This window comes from Dermacentor silvarum, chromosome 1 (genome assembly GCF_013339745.2).
Source record: "Dermacentor silvarum isolate Dsil-2018 chromosome 1, BIME_Dsil_1.4, whole genome shotgun sequence".
NCBI classification, from domain to species: Eukaryota; Metazoa; Arthropoda; class Arachnida; order Ixodida; family Ixodidae; genus Dermacentor; species Dermacentor silvarum.
The window spans coordinates 235,248,218-235,265,187 of record NC_051154.1 but is presented as its reverse complement, the minus strand read 5'-3'; the positions used below and the strand labels follow the sequence as shown (position 1 = coordinate 235,265,187).

Genomic DNA, 16,970 nt, shown 5'->3' with positions numbered 1-16,970 from the left:
ATGGAGGCAGAATTGCCGTATTTCTTCACCACAAAGCACTTCGTGAGACATAGTAGTGGCCGCCAATGGGAGAGAATAAGAAAGCGCCATTCCTTTTCTAGCAAATAGCAGATATTTATGGCGTTCCGTGCAGTATTGTATCTTTCAGAGCATTTTTTGGCAACCTAGGTTTGACCCCCTACGGCAACACTCAAATCACTGTAAGAGACCGTAAAAATTTTTCTTCCAAAAATACTTTACGAGGGTAAATAGTGCATTAAAATGAGCGTCCACAATTTTTCAGAATAGAATCGGAGAGGGTCGAGCGCAATGTTTGGGACGTTTGGCGTGGAATGACCCTAATGCAAACGTTCTGGACACGTGCGCGCCTCGAGGCAACAATTAATAAAATAATAAAAAAAAGGGTCCGAGAGCCTTCACATTTTGATATAAGACGGCTTATATTGCCCCTGGAAAAATGTCTTCCCAGCAATGCATTTGTGCTTAAAAGTTAAGAGAATCGGTGTAAGCTTGGTCTCTGTAAGCTGGCGTTCCCACGTTGTATGTTGCAGTGAAGCCCACTTGCGAAGTTGCAATGAAGCCCACTTGCGAAGAAAAATGCCATGCGAACGGGACCCGATAACGCTATCGCGTTAAGGCGAAGCTTAAGCGTCCTCCAATTTTTTGGCTCAGCAATGTGAATTGTCGCACTGCATAATTATCCAGCCAATATGCACAAGCAATATGCACAAACGTGCACGGAAAACTGTCAAATCCGATCTCGTGAGTGGCAACTACTGCTCAGCTATCAAATAGCCTAAACGGTCTAAACGGCAATGAGCAATCATTTCATTCTAACGTTAGAAAGGAAACTTGAACATCGCAGAAAGAGCCACGGATACTGCAATTGCAGCGTTGGCTAAGGTGAGCCGAAGATTTTAAATGCCGGATTATATCCATGACACAAGCTAACAGTAGCTACACGTATGCATATCCAACAGGGCAGCTGTAACGGGCTCACATTTACCGACCAGATCTGTGAACGTTTCTTCGAGACCCAACTTACCAAAAAATTTAAAGTAGAATGTCCAACGAAAACGTCAGTATTTGAAACGATCTTTTCTCCGAACGCCTCAATGTCACAGACACATCGGCACTAAAGGGAACAGATGCTCGTGCCGTACGCTGACTGTACATAGAATCACGCGCACGCGCAGATGAGCGCGAACAATGTTATAAATAAAAAAGAGAAAGCGGTATAGAACTCACGGAGTGCTGGCTCCCTTTCTTTGTCCCGGTCTCGATCTTTGTCCCTGTCGCGATCACGGTCCTTGTCCCGTTCACGATCCTTGTCTCGGTCGCGATCTTTGTCCCTGTCGCGGTCTCGATCTCTCCGGTCGCGGCTTTTATCGCGACTCTTGTCGCGGCTCTTGCCACGACTTCTGTCACGATGCCGATCCCTGCTGCGATCACGACTCCGAGCGCGACCACGGTCTCGACCACGGTCTCTCGAGCGCTCCTTATCACGGTCTCTCCTGCTGTCTCGGTCGCGGTCACGATCACGGTCTCGATCGCGATCCTTTTCGCGTTCATCATGGTCCTTGTCAGACTTCGTCGACGTAGGCAGGGCAGGGAAGACTGGCAGGGCCACGGGTAGCGCAGGTGCACCCACGGCACCCGTGGTGCCATTGGGTTGCGTTGCGGCTGGCGGCATAGCGCCGGCCATGTAGCTAGGCTTCAACAAAGACACCCCGGTACCAACGGCGGGCCGAGCAGCCGGGAACGAACTTAGGCGTCCCAACGGTGTAGTGTTCGCGCCAGTAGCCATTCCAAACGCGCCAATAACAAAGCGTGATTGATGGTCACAAATCCTCCACAATTCGCTCCGCCTGCGTAACTACTCAGACTTCCATTACCACATCACTACCAACTTCGCACTAGAACATGGCGTCGAAAACGAAGTTGGCCGGGCGGCCCTCTCGTTCTATGACGACATCGAAGACGTCAGCGACACCCTTATGGAGTCAGCCGACATTGCCAGGCGCGCACTTAAGCATTTTATACTGTTATACAATACCAGCATCTTTAAGCCATAAAATCCAAAAATAGTGCGGCATCAATTAATATGAGGAGTACAAAGTAGAAGAGAACGGTAAATCCCGGCGTGCTAGATAGATTGCTCTAATTGCTCCCTCGTCCCCTCCCACATATTCCAATTAATACCTTTATTTTAAACAAAAAATTAACATATTCTGTTCCTGGTGTACGCAAAAAAATATTTTATGTTTTAACATCTGCCTGTTGCTTTTAGTGTTTACTTTGATAACCTAAAAAAAAAAAAAATACTGAAACTGCTTTGAATTTCCCGCTAAAGGCGGCGCTGATCCATCCATCCGAATACCTGCCTCTTGCCTGCGCTAACCTGCGATACGCTGTTGATGGTGCGAGCCCAAGAAAAACGGCGGAAGTCGTTCTTGGTTTCGCTCGTGTTTCGTTTCCGGTGCTCAGGTTAAATGTCGCGAGGATGAGCTATCGACCGAATCAGGGTTTATATCGCACCCTAGACTTTGTTACACCTGTGACACGAGTATGGGGCATTTTTTCTGCAATAGGTGAGCTGTTTTTCTCTTCACAAGGCATTTAAAACCGTAAACGCTTAACTTCGCGCAACGAAAGGGAAAGAAAAAAAAAAAGAGAGAGAAAAGGGATTGCTACTTGGGGGCACCGTAGGACGAGCACGCTGTTTACTGCTTGCATCGTTAAACATTGACGCGAGTTAGCTTAAGCAGGTCACGTTTAGAAGCATGTCATTGCACGTTACTTTGCCCTTCACTCATGCTACGCATGTGCAAGTGTCACTGAAAGTTGCCTGCACGTGTGCGTAGCAGCGTGCAAACCCGAGCACGTATATCCTGTTTATAGTCAAAATTGGCCAAGCAGCAGGCCACAATTATTTTTTTCTGATTGCACTGTTCAGTTACCATATATCGATGCTCGTATAATGTTCTTACACGCGTGAACAGGGTATGTATTTGTTCTGTAATAAAACCAGTTCCTATAATTGCCTTTCTCAGAAACAACCCTTTTCCACACCATGCCGTGTGTCTCACTCGCTCGCGTTCCCCATCTAATTTGATGCCGTTCTTTTCTGTGCACTTGTAGTTTACTGGGGTATAGGCGCTGACATCACGTATCACGGCGACTCCTTGGGACCGTACATACTGTGGGTATCAGCTGTTCTCTGTAGCTGTGTCATTTCGCACACTTCGATATTATATGTTGTGAAGACATGTACTGACATCTGCCAACTCGCATTTCAGGGTGTCAGCTGTGTTTATTACGCTCTTTGAAACAGCATTTGCTGTGGACCTTTTCCTCGAGGTTTGCATAAGGTATGTAAGTACTTGACCTGCTGCATGTACTACATGTAATATGTATTCATAAAAAAAAGAAAAAAAATTAGGTCAGCTTAGGAAACTTATAATTGCACACTGAAACACAAGCAGGGAAATTAAAAAAATATAAAATATGCTGCGGCATCATCTTCACCATACACCATAAACGTCCAACTAGCCCCCACAGTACATGCTAGCAGACATACTAGCTTAGTAGTAAACATTGGTAGGCTAGTTTGTTAGACATGTGGAAATGGTGAAAAATTGAAAAATGCCAGAACAAGGAGATGCAGTGTCCCTGTCATTTCATCCTGAGTTCCCTATGTAGTGCAGTTTCCTCATGTGGTATGATCATAGAACTGTCATTGGGAACCGCATATTGTGCACAAGATTGGTATTTAAGTAGGTGGGTCACCGCTGTCAATCGGGGACACAGGTCTCATCCTGAAGTGTGGCATCTAGCTATATCTAGTAAATCACTTATCATGAAAAATGGCCATTATAGGCAGTCTTGTTTTTGATTATGGTGTATGGATTTGTGTATGCAGTAAAATTTTTTGCACTTGGATATAAAATTTGAAGTATCCCAGGCAGTACATCGTTCTGCGAACTTCTTAAGTTTACAATAACAACGGTGTTAAGTGTGACCACAAAATGTTTGAAGGCAATTTTTGCAGGCCACCCAAGGCGAGCGATACACTTACGGAGCATGTTCCAAAGATACAGGACATTATGATAGAGAAATGTTCATAAAAGTTGCACATAGTGGTGGAACATTGTAGAGTGATATTAATGCAGAGAATAAGTGAAAGAGTGTGGCATGGCTTCACAAGAAATGAACTTTTCTATTTGGTTAATTGCTGGGAGGACACAACTTTGGCACCTCACTGTTATTCACAATAGAGCAGTGGTAGTGGTACAGTTTAGGTTTTAATTGAGAACAGTTGTATGACTTCTTAAAGAGTTTTTAAATATGAACTTTTTTTAAGCAATGAACTCAAAGGAACAGATGTAGATAGAGTAGTAGTAGCAGCAGGCAGACTAAGCTGTAGAAATAAGCATAATTTCTCTATGCATGTATGTTTGCCAGACAAGCAGACACTTAATGTGGGCTGCACTCATCAATTCCATTTGCCAGAAGAAAAAGCTGATGTTCAGCAGTTGTAAACCATTACAGAATAGACTTATAGTGCATTGCAGTTCTAATACAGGTTCATTCTTCGGTAGCTTTTTTTTTTTTTTTTTTTTTTTTTTCACATTTACCACAGTTGAGTGTTCTTTGACTTCAAGGGAGGAGAGAGGCTATTGCCTTCGCCTGTGGAGGGGAATTCGATGGGTAGATCTGTGGCGGAAAAGCATCCTTTACTTGGCCTTGTCCATCCTGTGCTTTGCTTACCACAGCAGTTCCTGGTTAGGCGGTTATGCTGGTGAGTTTGCATATTTTATTGATAAAGCACGCAGGCAAATATTGTGACATGCTACCCCCCTCCTCCCTTTTTTTTTTTTTTTTTATTATTCTAGGTGCCACAACACTAGTTCTGTGTGTCCTTTACCTCATCCTTACCTACAAGAATCACCTTGAAGTCAAGGAGGCTCTTTTGGCTGACAAAGAAGCATCGTATGACAGGTACTTCTGCTGGCTTTGTCTTTGAAATGTTTGTGCAGGGTTCGTACAGCTTCTTGAAATCCTTTAAAACCCTTGAATCTAGCCCAGGAGGTCAAAATTAATTCGGAGCCCTCAACTATGGCATACCTCATAATCAGAACTGGTTTTGGCACGTAAAACCCCAGAAAGAAAGAAAGAAGAATCTGGAAAGAGAGAGAGAGAAACAGCTTTATTGAAATAAAGATTGTGCTTTGTTACTGCAGGTGGAGCCCCTCTTCCAGGGCCCCACTGGCTATTGCGGCTCACCGGGCCTGATCGAGGGTCGCTAATTGGCTTCCCAAGTCCAGTTCAGAGAGTCACGCCTCCCACAACCAATTGCAGATAGTGCAGAGAAAAGAGATCCTTAAAAGGATCTCTTAAAAGGGCCCTTAAAACTCAGTAACGATAAATGCACTCCTTATTTTATTTGAAAGCATGCGTTGGGGGCGACTTCTGAACATTCGAAATAACAAACCTCGCATTGGCACTATGCCGTGGACACTGTCTATCGGGAAACAATCCTATATATTTTCTTTTGAGAGTTTCAACAAGTGATTGCAGTCTGGCAAGTCCACAGCTATTGACTATAGGCTTGTTTAAATCGCCATGCCATAGTGGGGCTAGACAAAGCATTATCAAGCGACCAAGCTGTACCACTATTTTTGTTGTTTTGCTAATTGGTTTAGATTGTAGCCATCATGGCTTCGTTTTTGAAACCTGGGCTTGAGAAATACTTGGAGGAAAGTAAGTTTCAGCCATTTGGCTTTAATGTGACAAGTATTATTGGGTGAAGACGGACACTACTAACCCTCATTGAGCGAAGTGTGTAATGTGCCACAAGGCGATTGACTGCATTACAATAGGAAACTTCACTTTGAAGTTCCACCTGAAGAGCTTGAAGCATGTGTGCAATTCAGTGGCTGCTTAGCTGTAAAGAATTGCAACTAAGAAGGAGATTTGAATATTTTTTAGTTTACATGTATGAGTGAAGTTTGTTTCAACCTCCTTGAATTTTGTACTTCAGCAACCTTGATATCCTTGAAGGGTTCTTGAATTTTATGTCAGATGCGCTGTATGAACCCTGCTCGTGGCACTGTACTCCCTTTTACGAAAGAATAAAGTGATTCCAGTGGATGTAGAATGCAAAAAACACCTGTGTGCTGAGATTGTGGTATCTCAGATATGCCTCAGAGATCCATTTCCGGTAATAATGAAACTAATTGGATGAAATTTATGCACAGCATAAAGTTTATTCTATTTTCGAATATGATTTTAGTTTCTCAATATCCTGATATTTTTCTGTGCTCCCTGGAAGTGGGAAAAGTAGGGCCTCCTGTGAAGGGTTGGGCTTCATACCAGGCCTAAGAGACGGTTATAAGATAGTCTATATTTCTCCTAATAAGCAATTTCAAGTAAGTTCAAAGATTATTTTCTGTTAGCTTTATGATGTAAAGAAAAACAAAATCTTGACTATACTTGTCGAGAACATTCATGATTAATTCCATAAAATGCACATGATCAAAGTTGCTACAAATTATAATAAAACCTAGATACTTGCATTCTACACATCCTTGTGCATGGGCATGCGAAATTGGGGCAATATTGAATCATATGTTTGTGCACAAACTATATACTATACATGCACAAACATAAGAATGTTTGTGCACGTATAGTAAAAATAGCGTAAGATTGAGAAAAGAGAAACACGCAGTTGAAAGTTTCTAAACATGCTTATTACTATTACAGACGATCAATATGCATAAAACTTGGCCAGAATGCTCACAAGTCTTTCCAGAAGTGTAAAAGCTTCACAATTTTTCTGCTGTATAGGTGGTGCCTTTAGAGCCCTTGCGAGCTTCTTCCTCCAGCCAGGCTTTCTTTGCTAGAGTGCAATGACAAGATTTAGCTCCAGCTGTCTGTGTTCTAGAGATTCTTTTGATTCTTCTCTAATCTTTCCTGGTATCTCTGGTTGCTCAGAGGGTTCAACTTTCAAGTTGGAAGGACGCCCTACTCCTGTAGGACCTCCTCAAAGCCTTTGTGGGCTTTGTTCAACCACAGTATTGATATAGAAGAGGCCATCTTCACAACAGTGCATGAAGCAAAGTTTGTTTTGGGGGACAGCTACTGAATCTTGCTGTTGAGGTTCAGGCGCATTTTGGGGTTTGCCCTAAATACAGCTAAACAACAGGTTTCAAATAATTTTTATTGTTTGAAGTAAGCTGCTATCATTGACAGGCTACTTACATACAGTTTAACATGTCGTCGTCCGCCAGTGGCCCACAGACCTAACCTGTCGTCGGCACTGACAAAATTCTCAAAAGAGACATCACTGAAGGCACAGCGCAAGTCGTCATTATCACTGCAGAGCGTATTTCCAATTTGGCAACGGCGCAGACGTGAGAGCTGTGTCGCCTTTGCCCGACACTTGTGTGCATGTGTGAGTTGCAAGAGAAGAACATTGGGATTGCACCTAGGTACTACGGAGGAGGGCCCGCTTTGCTCCGTTCGTCCCCAGCCTGTGGCAATGTGCACTATGTGAGGACCAGCACTTAACTTGCATCCAAATGGGATCACAGCGGCCAATACAAAGTCCGTAATGGGGAAGCATACAATAGAACAAATTCGTAGTAACGTGTCAATGCCCACTGCTCTGCGGCCACTAAAGTGGCATCTACCTAAGCCACCCCCCACACCTCATACTGCGCTCTGTGTCACTTTGCACCCCTTGGCTGGAACAATGTATAGTTTCTCACCGGGACTTTCCAGTGCATTTGAATTAAGCAAAAAGTCCAATTAACAGGAGTCGACTGTATCATTATTATTATTAAAAAACTGAGTTCTGAATAGCGTTCCTTTGGTCAACATCTTCCAACTTCTTTTTTTCTCAGAATTAAAAATATTGACCAAGGACATTTGTTCAGTCTTATTTTAAGGCAGACTAGTATGTATATCTTAATAAGTAATGCAGAGGATGGCTATTATTTTCTAGGTTTGACGCACTCGAAGAAGAAGTGGACGAAACGCTTCCAGAGCCTGATGTTGACACTGTTGGTGACCAAGATCGCATCTTGGAAGTGTGAGGATCTGACAAGCTGTTGCCTGGGTACCTATCTGCCACAACAAACAGCAGCTTGTGCCATAGTCAAGCAGCAAAAACTGCTCTAGGAAGTGTTCTGCAGTCGGTAATAGTGGATCTTTTGGCCACCACCATGTTGTACAGAGGCACCTTGCCATATTCATTGAGCTGTTGATCTGATGTTATATGCAGTGTGTGGTCTTTTCATTACAGCCTTTACACCTGTGCTATTTTTTAGGCATCTAGATGTTGCAGAGCCATTTAGATATCATTCTGGCAAACTGATATTTCTGGCCATTTTGGTATTTCTAGTTTTTTTTTTTTTTTAGTCATGTGTTGCTCTGGGTTTATGGTATTGTGGGCTGCTGGAGGCGTGGCTGTTCTTTGTACTTAATATGTTCAATGTCTTTCCACTTGCTCATTTTGTTCAGAGAATGGAAGCAAGGGTTCGTTGATCTGGTTGCCGTTTTTCGGCCTGCAATTTGCCATCCATTTTATCCTTGTCTCGCTCATCTATATCAAAATATTGCAGTTTTCTTTTTTACAATCACTTGCATTATTACCTTGCAATGGCGTTTAGGGTTGACAACCTATAGCATTGTTGCTTTTTTTTTTTTTTAAGTGCCATTGAGCTTCATAAAGTTTACACTTGTTGCCTTTACTGATGCTAGGTGTAAAATTTGTGCTAAGGTATAGGTACTTCACTCATCAAGTCATCTTCTTATGGTATTAGGGACTTGGCAACCTGTTATGTCATATCATTATGTTTTGTTAGCCTTGTGGTGCTGTTAATCATGGGGCTGCAAATGGGATACCCATGCAAGGGCTTGAGTTATATACCAGCTACAAATGAAGGAAGTTAAAAGAGAAATAGCTACTGTGCCAACACTGAGCTCGAAGAGTGTCATTTAATTCATACAGATAAAATAGTGTGTTTGAGTTATAGCATGGTTAATGGGAAATTAGTTTTCACCTTAAAGACTATTTATTTAGCATGAAGTAACTTTTTGTTGTGCCAGCCAGTCTGAAATAATGCCATTCTTTGCACTATTTTATCTCTTTGTTAATGGCAGCTGGCAAGCACTACCAGGAGACTGAAATGTGCCTGTGATGAGAAATGAACCCAATTAGTAATTTTAGTAGTAGTCAAACTGTATCTTCAAAACCAATTAAGAGGTTCATGAGCTATTTTTTGTTTACTCTGTGGTGGTAGTTTTCTTTTTCTAGAAAGCTTCAGGCCAACTAGGCACTATAACTTTGAATATCAGTTGATTTGAATAATGTTTCAGAACACTAAACATGAAAGGAGGGGGTTGCTATCCCTGATTCAGTTTGCTTGCATTTCTGTGGGCTCTGTTACATTTCTTTGGTCTTTCTATGTCAGATTTCTGCCAGTTCAGCTCCAAGTGACTCTTTGTGTAATCGGACCAGTATAACATAAAACTATTCCAATCCGTTTTTATTCCAAATCTGCCATTTGCCCTCCGTGATAGGTCACAATGGTTTGGGTCCAGCCCATTTGCGCAGAGCCTGAGCCGTTTTGACCTATCAGGGAGGGCTAATGGGCAATTTGGAATAAAAAGAGATTGAAATAGTTTTACATTATACCGGCCCAGGTCTTGAATCTCACAAAGTACAAGTCACTTGCACGTTCAAACAAGCATTCCAACATCAAAATTATTTTATACTGCATGCCTCCTTGCACCTCTTTACTTTCTCGAATAGTACAGCCATTGATAAGGTGGATACGGTTGTCTAGTGCTCAGTTACTAATTTGAAATGCTCAGTTGTGCACTTGGCACATTATGATCATGGTTAACAGCTGTTAAAATCTGTACTAATTTTCACAAATGTAAGTTGGCCTAGCTCTGTAACTTTCAGAAACAATGTTCATTTATACAGCGATTGTCCACTGTCAGACAGCTGCTTCTAAAGCAGTCTCGTCCTGAACGAAAATTCCAAAAAGAAAAGCTTACCGTATTTACTCGATTCTAACGCGCACTCGATTATAACGCGCACCCGTTTTCCGAGACCAAAAGAGAGGGAAAAAAATCCCTTACAGTACCGCGAGCCTCATGCTTTCATACAGAAATACAACTATCGCTCAAGATTTACTCCCAATACACTAAAGTTGTGATGAACAAAAAAGTCACAAGTTTCGCCCGAAAGGCGAAGCATCGATAGCGACAGCAAATTAGCAGACAGCTATACGAAGTAAGCATAGTAGCTTTATCGGCCGTATAAACTTGTTAACATTCGCTGTTTAACTAAATTGGTAGACTGGAAAAGGAGAGTGCTGGCTAGGCGGGCTAGGCCAGCTGCAGCAAGCGGCGGGATCAGGTTTGAATCAGGAAGTCGCTGTGAATTCGAGCGCGCCAAGCGCGACGCCGCTGCTTCGCATTCCGTCGTGGCGGAGAAAGTTCTTCCGGTTGCTGCTCGCACAAAAATGACAAAATTTGGGGCGAAATCTCTAGGTTGTCGGAGGGGAAAATTCGTTATTTCGAAGGGGTGTCCCGCTGCCACTTCGTTACTTAGAGGTCTCAAATACATGTGCTTCTATGGAGTAACGGCGGGGAATAGAAAAACTTCGTTATATCCAGGAATTTGTTGTATGGAGGTTCGTTATAACCAGGGTTTACCTGTATGTGGGTCATGCACGATGTGCTGATCACAGCGCCAAAAGTTATGTGCCCAGGCTAAACAGTACTTGAGTTCTTTTTATTTTTTTATTTTTTTTTTTCACCTCGTTCTTGTTTTCTTAACTTCTGGCACTAGTAGTATACTATTTTCCTTGTGCAAGCCAAGCTGTGTGTTCAGAGTCCACTCTAGGTGGTGTCATTGAGCTTCTGTTGCTTTCGTAGTGTTACAGAGCTCTGGAAAATAAGTAGAATATTTGTCCTCACTCTCCAGAGCTCTGTATTTTTGTTATTCCAACAGAAGTCTATCTAGCTGGCAAATCAACAGCCCTAGTTACACACAGTGACATCTATACACCATGAATTTTGGGTCCACCACGCCACCTATACACGAATAAGAGACAGGAGATGCCAGGGACACTTTGTACATGCTGATGCTGTATTTTAATTGCGTGTATATTTGTTTCACGCTTGAGTGTGTGCTTTGAAGCTGTAGGTGATGGCAATGCCCTGACTCATGAATGGGACAAAAAGTCCCATTCACGAATGCGAGCGCGTGTGAACTAGAATATTCAGGCGCGCATGAAAAGTGGTGGGAGTTGACCTTTCACCCATTTGCTGACACAGCCAATGCTCCTTGCAGCATTTGCATGTATGTTTTGATGTTTCATATTACATTCGCATATATGACTCAATTTTGCTGTAATAATCATATCACGTGGTCATGAAGTCTATGAATTGAGAAATCGTCGTTTTTGTTTAGAGGGTTGCTTATACAGTAGACTGCCGCTAATTCGACTCTGGTTAATTCGATCCTGACAGGAGGTTCTGGCTGGTGCCCACGCATTTCTATGGGCCCAAACTTTCGTTGTTTCGATCCTAAAATCGGCCTTTACCGAATAACTCGAACTTCACCAGTCCGCACGCACCCACCTGACCTCTATGGGGACCTCAGTAGCGACCCCTTTAGTGGCATAGTCTGTCTCGGCGGAGGTTAGGAGTCGTTGAACTTGTTGAACACCATCACCTCCCGTTGAAAACACCTATTTTCGGCCTACCCTAGGAGGATTTTTCAAGCAATAACTGTAGCTCATAATATCTGATTATGGTATTTGCCCGAGTCTAATACGGATTTTTTTTTTTCTTTTTCTGAGAAAGTTGTTTTGGAAATTGCCTGGTACAGCTCAATCTGACACGAAACCAAAACCACCTCCACGGCGTACACATGCGTTACCGCATACCACGGATGTATTGCGGCGAAGCGGACTTAAGGAAACCTACCACCAGTGTGCAACACATATTAGACCCTTCACCATTTTTTTTGCTAAAATATTGGATGCATGTTAGATTTCTGATTTGTTTAGGAGCTTTAATGTCATTTATACATCAATTTTCTACTTCGGACACATAGAAAGTGGGGGTGCATTTGATTCGGTGGCTTGTTAGATTAGGGCAAATACTGCCAAATGAATCAGTGGTGTGTTTATGCATATTTTTCTTCATGTTGTTAATTCGGCCCGTCAGGTAATTAGATTAATTTCATCGGTCCCATCAGGGTCGAATTAACGGAAGTCGACTAGGGTAATTTTACAATTGCCTGTTTACTTCTATACGAAATAACTGGGGTTGGTCATTGTTTTTATTAATATTATTGATACTGAAATCTTTCTTAAAGGGGTCCTGAACCACCTCTCGGGCTTGGTGAAAAAAACGCAGTCCACGGATAGTATACGCTGCTGTGAAAATCTCAGTCAAATTTTGCAGTCGTGCGCGGTGTGTGGAGCTCACAGGCAAAGTGCAAAGTCATATTTCTCAAGCACTATCTTTTCAAATGACGCCTTCTTCTCGCCCGCTTCGAAGCTGCTGGGGGCTTGCACATGTCCTCATATGCAAGGTTCCTATACATGGCTGCTGCTGACGTCAATCAAAAAAGGGTGTGTGGATGAGTCTGCTTCTTCCCACTGTTACTCTGTATATTTATTGACGCAGTTTAATTAACAGGCTGAAGTAAGCGAAAATCTTTCAGATTTCGATAAAAATTGCATACTTCTAGAAGAAGCTGACTATCGTCTGCTCACGCGCAGCTGCCTGCGTAGAAATTAAACTTTGGCCACCTTGCTTATCGGTGTTGTAGCCATGAGGTCTAATTTCGATAAGTTTTGAGCCCTCAACTAGCCTTGCACCATGCAAAACTTAATGTCTGACCACATGTACACTAGCTAGCATGCGCTTACTCCTGCCGCTCCTGGCTTGACGCCTTGGCAGCAATGCTTCGTATTCAGCTATTGAAAGCGCTTCAAAATGCACAAGTTGGATTTGGCTACTATCCGTCGATCAATCTGGTGCAGGACAAAGTTGGTCGGCACCGTGTAGCTCAGCCAGACTGGAGCACATGAGCGTGAGCGCGCACTCCAGTCCTGTCATGCACAAAGCAAACGCTGTGCATATGCACTGCAGTTGCATGTAGCTGCATCTGCTATGTAGCGTAGATACCGCAGCCGCCGCAAGGTGCCGCGGTATCTATGCGGTAGTTGTAGATAACTGTAGTACAAATGTGGTAGCTGAAGACAACCGTGTTTGGCGCATCGTAGGTGCCAAAATTGGAAATTGTGCGTCTACATTAACATCCAAAATCAAATTTGAACTGCGCCCCATGGTGACATTCAATAGGCGGAGAGTTGTGGGCATGCCCCGCTCCGCCGTAACCTTTGCATTCTAATTTACTGAAGAAAGAGCGGGAGCATCACGAAGAGGATCAAAGGTGATCTTTGTTTGCCAATAACTTCCCTTCTGCAGAATGCATTAAAATACTTTTACTGCAAAGTATTTTTGAAATAGTCTAGCTTAACCTTAAATGCATTTCTCGTCTTCAAAGAAGAATGTTTCAGGGCCCCTTTAAGATCATAGCAGGGTGGGTACAGAAGACAACAAAAGAGACAGGCATGAATAAACAACAAAAATATGATATTACAATAATTACAATACAATATACAATACAAATGGCCGCTGAAGTGGCAATATACAGCAGAAAGTGGCTCTCACAAGTGAATAAGAGAACACTGTGAATCGTGCTTACAGTAACATGCATTGCTCAGCATCAGCAAAACCTCGGATGCTTGCAAGGAAATGACCGTGCTTACTGCCCTGTTCCGAAAGTATCTTTTTGTGTTGCCTCTCTTCATGGCCGGCTTTCCTTGTTGGGTATTGTGGCCCAGAACACTATATCCAGTGCTCTTGCACATGCCATTTTTTAGCCTGGGACTGTATTCTTAACACACTATTTCAGTTCCCATTCTTGTTTTCTTATACATTGTGCCAAGTTCCTGATCCTAGCAATAATGGTGGCGCAGGTTCGTGCAGCTCATGTTACCTATGGCTTGAAAGGTGTCCCTTATTTGCTTGCTTGGAGATTTTGTACTCTAGCAGGTTACATCGGAAACAAAGGCACAGCTTCTGTTTAGGTACGCTTTTTCAGGCACTATCCTTTTTGCATGAGTACAGCAAGCTCACTGGAGTAACTAAATTACACAAGAAGGTCAGTGCTGGCCAAATTGCAGCAAACATAAAATACGGTATTACAATTAGCTCTACTTCACGCTCTGTGTCTGATGGGATACATGTCCCCTGTCGTACAACACCTCTCCTTTCTGGGCACTGTCGCCACAGAAACATTTTTCTATACACAATAATGGAAACAAATCGAATATCAAATACTTTTCGAATAGCTTTAGAATAATGAACAGCCTTTTCACCATTAGGATAGAACAATGTTCACATCCTATCTGCCATTACACTGCACATTATGAAGCACGTACCCTGTACCAAAAGCACAAATGTAGCGTTAAAAACAATGAGTTTGTTCGTATACGTATACTCGGGACTGATAGCAGCATACATGCTCATGCAATGCCCTAATGAAGTTTGAAAAGATAGCCTTGCGAGCCCGTTAGCATTCATGTATACCTTCAAAACTTCATCAGAAGTATGCATTGACTGCAAAATGAAAAAAGCACAATGTTTTTTAGTTGCAATGTTTATGGAAGATATCGTATTTTTACACATATAACCAACACCAAAAATTCAAAAAAATTAACAGTAAGTCGGTGCAAATCATACGCAAATTTCACCTTGAGGTGTGACTTCACAGCAGCTCGCGCTGGGCTGACGTGAAGCCACACCTTAAGGCAACATTCTCCACTATCAAAAGTTTCATTATCTCTTGTAGGGAACCCCCCAGTGGCATGTTGAAGCTTCCTCTCCCCTCTTTCATGGTCACCCATTTTCCTTCTCTTTTCGGACTGCCATTTCGCATTTTCGCTGAGTTAGTAGTTGGTGAATAGTGCTGCGCTTGACGGCAGTCCTTTAAAGCATAGCAGAAGATTATCGGCATAGCCAAAGAGGTAGGGAACAAAGCCACTGCCTGAAAATACGACATGGAAGGGTCATGCATTGGCAAGACTGCTTCATAAATATTTGAGCGTGGTTGTGCAGTTAATTGTGTGGCTCACACGTGTGGATTATTTTTTTCTTTCTGGGTATTGTAATTGAGGGTGCTGGTTATACGAGGGCGTGGGTTATACACAGAAAAATACGGTAATGCCGCTGTCACATTAGATAATGTTGCAATCCCCTGTATTCGTATTTAATTCAAACACAAAGATGCAGCTGCAATAATTAGTACCAAACAATACCCACAGCTCCATACGTCTGAGCAAAATATAAATGCAAATGATCACAGCTTACCTGGAAAAGTTAGCTCCCTGAGTGATGCAGCATGCTCTACATAACTCCTCATTCTTCATGCAAGATGAAATTAATTGCACTATCACTTCTGTTGTTTCATTGGACTCTCCTCGCAATGTGAGCTATTCGAAAAATGTCTGCATTTTCAAATCGCGACTGCTATTCAATTAGAGGACCATGTCAAATAGGACACCATTCGATTTGTTATTTGAAATTTCTGAATATTTGCACACCCCTAGAAAATGATATCCCCCTATGTCTGCCATATTTGGTGCAATGGCCAGTCATCCGTGCTGCTTCTCTCGTCCCTGATTCCGAAATACACCACTGTAGTAATATTTCAGTGGCATCCTCACAGGTGGCTTATACTTTTGATAAAGGCTGTACTTATGGCCTTCTGCATGTGTTATCTCTTATAGCATCATGGTATGCAGTTTAGCTATTCAAGTGCACTAGATACGGGAAGAGAAATATTCCTGCAAAGCTGAGCCAGAGGTCTTTTTCATAGTGCTTCTTTGACATTTGGTAGTACTTATACTTTACTACTATGACACATTACCTCCAAATCTTCCATAACTTGTGCAGGGTTTTGTGCAAATGGTGCTAGGCATTTCGGCAGGCAGTGTTTACGTGCATGAATTGTGTCATGCCTTCTAAATCTGCACTGCTGGCTCAGGAGCTGGTGCTTTTTGCTGCTAAGCACCAAGTTGCTGGTTCGAAATGCAGCTGTGGCAGCAGCATTTTGATGGGGGAAAAAAACGCCCATTTACTGAGACTTGTGCACAGTAAAATTTTACCCCAGGTAACCAAACTTAGACCAGAAACCATCCAACTGCGCCACTTCTTAGCCCAGCTGCATTTTTAGGACATGGATATTAATTGGTAGATCACTTAGAATCTTAATTATGATCACAGCGCTAATATTGCAGAGCCATGGTAACATTTTTTTACAGATTTCAAGGGTCTGCTTTTGAGGGCCATTTCAGACTCGCTATACCAGCCTTCAGTAGCGCACCCAGGATGTCTGCCAGGGGGGGGTTGACAGTTTGCCAATACCATCTAAACAGCACTAATTTCGATTTCTTCACGGGAAATTGTAAAAAAAATGCGCTTTTTGCGAGTGTGCAGACGATTGCGCGTCTTACATCTTAGTTGCAGTACTCAAATGCGTAAGCAAAGAAAAGGGGTTAAACAAAAGGTGGGGTTAAGTCGGCCTCAGGGGGGGGTTACAACCCCCGAATCCCCCCCCGTCGGTGCGCCACTGCCAGCCTTGGTAACATCAGCTAACCGTAGCTACCAGAAGCTATGGCATGCAAGAAGCATATGTATAATATTTGGCTCTGGGAACATTTTCAGCTAACAGTGTTTTGTGAATCATGGTAGAAAACCTTTCCTCAGTTTGGTATATGAGTGTGGCACTCGCTGGTTATGATTGATTACCAGCCACCATGCCATGTAGTACACAGACTCGTGCGATAGCTACACTTTTCGGTTCA

The 16,970-nt window shown here is 42.8% G+C and overlaps 2 protein-coding genes across 3 annotated transcripts in view; one reads left to right on the top strand and one right to left on the bottom strand.

Moving 5' to 3' along the window:
• LOC119436944 (splicing factor 1-like) overlaps positions 1–1,962 on the bottom strand; it is a 66,942-nt gene extending 64,980 nt beyond the window's left edge. Inside the window, exon 1 of the mRNA XM_037703989.2 lies at positions 1,249–1,962. Coding sequence (XP_037559917.1) covers positions 1,249–1,807 — 559 coding nt within the window. The 5' untranslated portion in view covers positions 1,808–1,962. The remainder of the gene's footprint in view (positions 1–1,248) is intronic.
• A 454-nt stretch (positions 1,963–2,416) lies between these two features.
• Positions 2,417–16,472, top strand: LOC119436945 (uncharacterized). Of its 2 annotated transcripts, XR_007464792.1 has the most exons (7): positions 2,417–2,591; positions 3,142–3,202; positions 3,300–3,371; positions 4,665–4,801; positions 4,896–5,001; positions 8,009–13,040; positions 13,461–16,472. XR_007464792.1 is itself a non-coding variant. In XM_037703991.2 (6 exons), exons 1-6 carry the CDS (start codon positions 2,504–2,506, stop codon positions 8,097–8,099), a joined length of 555 nt encoding a protein of 184 aa, XP_037559919.1. In that variant the 5' UTR covers positions 2,417–2,503; the 3' UTR covers positions 8,100–16,472. The 2 variants fall into 2 exon arrangements, 1 of the variants encoding a protein (XP_037559919.1); XM_037703991.2 differs by having other exon boundaries at positions 8,009–16,472.
• Positions 16,473–16,970: the final 498 nt, after the last annotated feature.